Genomic DNA, 6,000 nt, shown 5'->3' with positions numbered 1-6,000 from the left:
AGGCTATTAGTACGATGGAGTCGCCACTCCCAAAGTGATTTATTAATGACTGATAGATGCTATGATATGATAATGGAGAGTCTTGCTGGAATGAAAGATGAGAGGGAAAACCGAAGTACCCGGAGATAAACCTGTCCCGGCACCGCTTTGTCTAGCAAAATCTCACATGGAGTGACCGGGATTGAACCACGATATCCAGCGGTGAGAGGCCGACACGCTGCCATCTGAGCCACGGAAGCTCAGCATTACTTAATCATTATCATGTAATATTTTCAAGGAAAAACCACAAGCTATGGGGACAGTGAGGTCAAAGCACTTCCACATTTCAAGCTTGTGAGCTCTGCATACGAAATTGATCGAAATCTACAGAGTAAGGGTGAGAAAGCCAAGCGCCCAAGAAAACACACACAAAATTCAGTGAGTTATGTATCTTTGTTTGGAATAATTAGAAAGTTACTTTCTAACTTTCCTAAAATAAATAATAAATATAAATAAATAAAACAACATTTTACTCTGCGTGATTCACTTTTTTGAACTCAGCTATGTGTGATGCTACAGTGTGGAGGACTTGTCGAGCGTCAGGGTCAATGGAACCTGTGGCAACGCCGAGGATTTGGCCACATTCTCTGATGAAGTATTCCAGATCAGCTTCTTCACTGCCACTATCAACTCCACCTTGAAGGCACTTATTTGCCAGCTGGGCCAAACGGGAGCGCTCTGAGCTAAATGCTTCATCTAAATCAAAAAGTTCTAAAGCTGGTGGTGGTAATTCTTGGAATGACGGAGGAAAAACCTGCAACCATTCAAAAAAACTAACATCATTCTTCACAATGAAATATTATCTGGAACATTTCACCTCGGTATCGTATCTAAAGATTTTCCTTTCATTACACTATTCTGAACAAAAATGTGGACATATACATAGAATGTAACAAAAATGCTAGGATAATCTGTAGAGGCAGCTCCTCACACCAAGACAAGAAAAAATGTCATATGAACATAGGTTCTGAAATCTCCAGTTTGAGGTACTTTTGAAAGACGACAATTTGGTTTGCTAAGTTTAGTGGCATTAGGAAGTCATGAACAAAATAACAATATTGACAATAGAGTGATATTATTTAAGAATTTTTTAAATTATATTATACCACATGCGGTGATATCTTGCCAAGGAGACTTGCTTTCATTTGCCATTTGTGTATAGGGTGCCGTATAAGTAAGTTTTCCCAAACAGCCCAAGTAACCATTTAGACAAAAATTGCTCAATACATTTCATCAATGACTTACAACCGATTTCATAAATACGGGATAATAAAGGTTTATCTTCATTAATAGCATGAAATGGACATAGATGGGCATTTTCACTTCATCTACATTTTTTGGCAATATGGAAAACATAATTTTCTTGATAATCCCACATGGCCTAAAATCACAGGAGCAAGGTGGCCAATCAATATTCCCATCGCATCCGAATCACTCTGTGAATGTTTTATCCAAAAAGTTGCGGACGTTCAATCCAAAGTAAAACTGACTGCCAAATATTTAGATCAGCTTCGTTCTGGATTAAAAACAATTCACAAAATTCAAACCTATTGCTTGAGCAACCAAAACTCGAGCATTTTTGTCATTATGGACATTATGTGGCCAACCAGATCTTGATGCATCTCTAATATTTCTCGTTCTTTCAAATTTGATGTTAAATGTTTTCACAAATGATGCCAAGTTGGTAACGGTACACCACAAAACCTCGTACTAAAATTGTTATGAATTCCGGAAATTTCTTTGTCATACTTGCTTCATAGTTGAAGCATGTAAATTCGCTGTTCATTAGTAAACTTGTGTACCACTGCAAAGAACGTTACACGACACAACATACATTCCACTCAGATATAACATCAGCTGACTCTTGATTGTGTTTATACAGTACTGTCAACTTTGTTACCAAATCCATATACTGGGTGGTCCACCAGCCCCTTGCAATCTAGTTTTATGCATCCTGCCACTTTTACTACAATTCTGAAGTACATCGGTCCCTCTCCCTAACGGGGTGATATAACGAGATGTGTGGTTACGGGCTAGAAGACAGCAGGAATCGTGAGCACTACTATGCCTCGAATGAACAAGTAAAATGAGCACACATACAAAGAACATGTACCTGACAACAGGAGGTGCACACACAGACCAAAAGCATTGTATAAGCAGGGAACTGCGCACTGCACGTCAAGCCTCACAGTAGCTCAATTATTGCGTGGGATTCGAACCTTCGAGTACCGTTCACTTTCAGATCTCTGTCAGGTGAGCTATTGCGAGGTTTGACATGCAGCAGGCAGTTCTTAACCTATACAATATCTGTTCTTGGTTTGTGTGTGCACCTCCTGTTGTAAAGTACATGTTCTTCGTACCTGTGCTAGATTTAGAGGTGAATTATAGTGGTACTCATGATTTTCTGCAGTTTTCTAGCCTGAAACCACATGTGTCGTTATATTACCCAGGTTTAAGACTGATGTATTTCAGAATAGGATGGTGTTATGCATCACTTAACCAAGCGCCAAAAGTAGATTTTGAGATGTTGACACAAACGCAAAATCCTTTTTATTAATACATACTTCCTGTGAAATGTAAGGAATTATATACCAAAATGAAGATGGAAACATGACTTTTCTCCTTAATGTATCATATAAGGGATATTTTAAGTATATTCCTGTAATCTGAGATAATGGCACTTGGTCAATTGATGCTTTATTGCGGTTACTTTAGTCTTTTTGTTTTGCATCACTTGACCAACAAACAAAATTGTGATTTAGTGATTCGATTTGACTTTTAAACACCCAGTGCAGTGTAAAATATGGTACTTTTTAACTAATTTTAATGCTTATTTAAGTACAGGATTAAATTATATATAACAGCATACATGACATAGAAAAAACATGAATTTTAGAATATAGTAAAGAAATTACACTGGTAGATTATAGTATTAAGGCATCATAAACACACAGTTTCTCCAAGTGTAATATAATGCAGGATTTTAAGAATTTTTGAGTTCAAAATCCATATTTCCAAAGGCTTAGCATCGTTGGGAATTAGCTTCATTAGGGAGTGCAAGTCGTTCAACTTCGCTTTTCAAACTGGTTTTCCATTGGACCATAATGGAATGAGAAGACCCTGTCAAAAACATAACAGATGTAAGGCTTTTCAGGCATTTGCTCTATTAAACAGCGTTTCGTCTTAGGTCTGACACTAGACTCATCAGAGCGGGATGTGTCAGACCCTACCCACTGACGCTGGGGTGTATGCAGGTGAACTTATCAGAAGCCCTCATAAGAGGCACAGTCTGATAACTGCATACAATTTTGACATGCTCTATTGGTGAAAAATATCTAATTCCCTCCATGGGAATTTAGAATTTTCCATTCGGAATTGCTAGGCGGGCAATAATTCCATTGTGGAGATTTATCTCCCATATGCAGTTATCAGACTGTGCCTCTTATAAGGGCTTCTGATAAGTTCACCTGCATACACCCCAGCGTCAGTGGGTAGGATCTGACACATTCCACTCTGATGAGTCTAGTGTCAGACCTAAGACGAAACGCTGGTTAATAGAGCAAACGCCTGAAAAGCCTTACATCTGATACGTTTTTGACATTGATGAGCCCATGCTGCACTGGGGCGAAACACTGGTAATTTTTGACCACTGAGTTTCCTGCTCTGCAAAAATCTGACCACAATATGACTTCTTTGGCTTTGTGCACGTTTTTAATGAGATGCTTGTGCAAGCAGGGTCCAACCTCCTGAGCCCCTCGTTCTGCTTCTCCTTCCAACTAGATATAACAATTTTGAGTGAAATGGTAGTTTAAGGGAACACCTAAAATCCTAGAATAAAATAATTTAACCATTTCAATCCAATATGCTCCGTATTGACTATGATACAACTATATAACTCAAAAGGCTCTTAGTGGGTCCGCCTTGACAATACTTCATTAAATACATAAAACACTGCTACTTCATTTCAACCGTACATGTTTTGAGAAATGCGTAACAACTTTATGCAATTCTCTCTTCATCAGCAAACAAAATTTAAAACATTCATACAATAAAGACCCAAATGACAAATTATCAATACTTGATCTTACACATCTAAAATTAGGTCAAAAATTATCATTTTACATACGGGTATCATTGTCCCAACTTGCTACAACATCCTTGAAGTTATGATTCACAATACAAACACCAAAAAGGTTTTAAAGTTTTGGTATGTGATATGAACACCAGTGAAATAGTCTTACGGGAATTCAAATGATTGTTTACCGTATTTACGCAAATAATCCCTGCACCCTAATTTTAGGAAGGATAACAGAAAAAAAGAACTAAAATTCCTTCCAGCGAAAGAGTAACGTAGGCATAAACACAGGGTCTTTATGCAAAAAAGAACATGATGGATGTAGCTACTTTGCCTGAACAAATTTGAGATGATAAAAATGCATTATCACTGCTATAAAATATATTTGCCCTGAAAATTGGTAAGTAGGCCTTGTTATGTGACAGGTATTTCATTAATCTGAACTTGCAATAGGCTCGATTCCCTGTAGATCGGAAGATTCTTTGTATCTTACATCACTAGAATCCTCTCCTAAATTACTTACAAGTTCGTCACACTCCACATCTAAAACACTTCTTACATACGATTTTTTTTTTACTTGGAGATTAACACGACCAGTGGTGGATAATTCTTTTTGTGCAATGTAAACACTTGAAACATACACACCTACGAACACGTTTGTTAGTTTTGCGATACAGTAAATCTTGTTCATTTGAATTGCTCGAGACAAAAAATGTGACTCTGAATTATGTGATTTTGAATTAACTGCCAACTTGTAATTCAGAAATGCCAACCCACGCGGCGTCACAAAATATTCTAAGACCCGTTACTGCATGCAATTAACATTTATTCAAAGTTTAAACCATTCAAATGCCATGGGGAAAAAAAAAAAATAATTCAAAGATGTATCCCACAAGGAGCATTTACAATATTCAAATAATGAACTTGGATAATTCACTAGCAAACATAACCTCAAGCAATGAAAGAAAAAAGAAAAAAATATGATTCCAAGACGAGGAGAAATCTATGCTGGCTCCCATGGATTACTATATTGTATGCATTTTAAATGCCTTCTACTTGCACGGAAATTACCTGTTTCCCTTAAAACACCGTGGCTTATCGAACATTCCTATGACAAGGGGAGGGAGTGGGAAGTCTCTCGCATCCATCTGCATTGCAACACAGTAACAGTGACACTATCTCCTTTCAAACCTAAGTCTATTTGATCTCGGCATTAAAAAAAAATGATGTAGTTTCATCGGCATTGACAATAAATATTGTTTGGTGCATATGAATTGATTATAATTATGAACCACGCTTTTTCGCCAACTGTCAGCATCGTCAGTGTTCACGGATTGTTTCTCGCACACTGCCCGCTACGTGATATTGTGGCATTCCTTAAAACGCTGAATAGTAACGAATTACGATTTCATTCAAACTTAGCAACTATGAAACACACTGGAGACGCACAGAAGCGAATGAAAGAGTGAAAAGCTACCCCTGCACGTTCCGGAAGACACGTTCTATCGTGACACTGAGAAAATTCAAATTTAAATTACTCTGTAAAAAAATATTTAAAAAAAAATAAAGACAGTTTTGAATTAAAAGTCTGAACTGTTTTCTCTTTAAGTTTGACATATGGGGGCAGTTTTCTTCCATGTGCAGTTACACAAAGCATAACTGTACACCCAATATCGAAAACTATATGAACCAGGAGTGTGTTGCCAACCTTAACGCAAATAAAACCTGCATCTCAATTTCATACCTCAAATTTTTTTTAAAATATGCGGGGATTATTCGCGTAAATACGGTACATATGTTAAAATACTTATGTCCTTAAAACGAATTAAAATCTTCTTGGCCAGGAAGAAGCATAATAATTTGTTACAATGAGCATATGAATGTTA

At 37.2% G+C, this 6,000-nt stretch overlaps 1 protein-coding gene across 1 annotated transcript in view; it reads right to left on the bottom strand.

Annotated features, from left to right (window-relative positions):
- Nucleotides 1-407: 407 nt before the first annotated feature.
- IFT52 (intraflagellar transport 52) overlaps nt 408-6,000 on the bottom strand; it is a 30,698-nt gene continuing 25,105 nt past the window's right edge. Inside the window, exon 7 of the mRNA XM_067153593.2 lies at nt 408-793. Within this exon, the coding sequence (XP_067009694.1) occupies nt 509-793 (285 nt within the window). The 3' untranslated portion in view covers nt 408-508. The remainder of the gene's footprint in view (nt 794-6,000) is intronic.

This window comes from Anabrus simplex, chromosome 9 (assembly GCF_040414725.1).
Source record: "Anabrus simplex isolate iqAnaSimp1 chromosome 9, ASM4041472v1, whole genome shotgun sequence".
NCBI lineage: Eukaryota > Metazoa > Arthropoda > Insecta > Orthoptera > Tettigoniidae > Anabrus > Anabrus simplex.
Note: the sequence above shows the minus strand (reverse complement) of the source record. Positions and strands in the feature narration are given on the sequence as shown.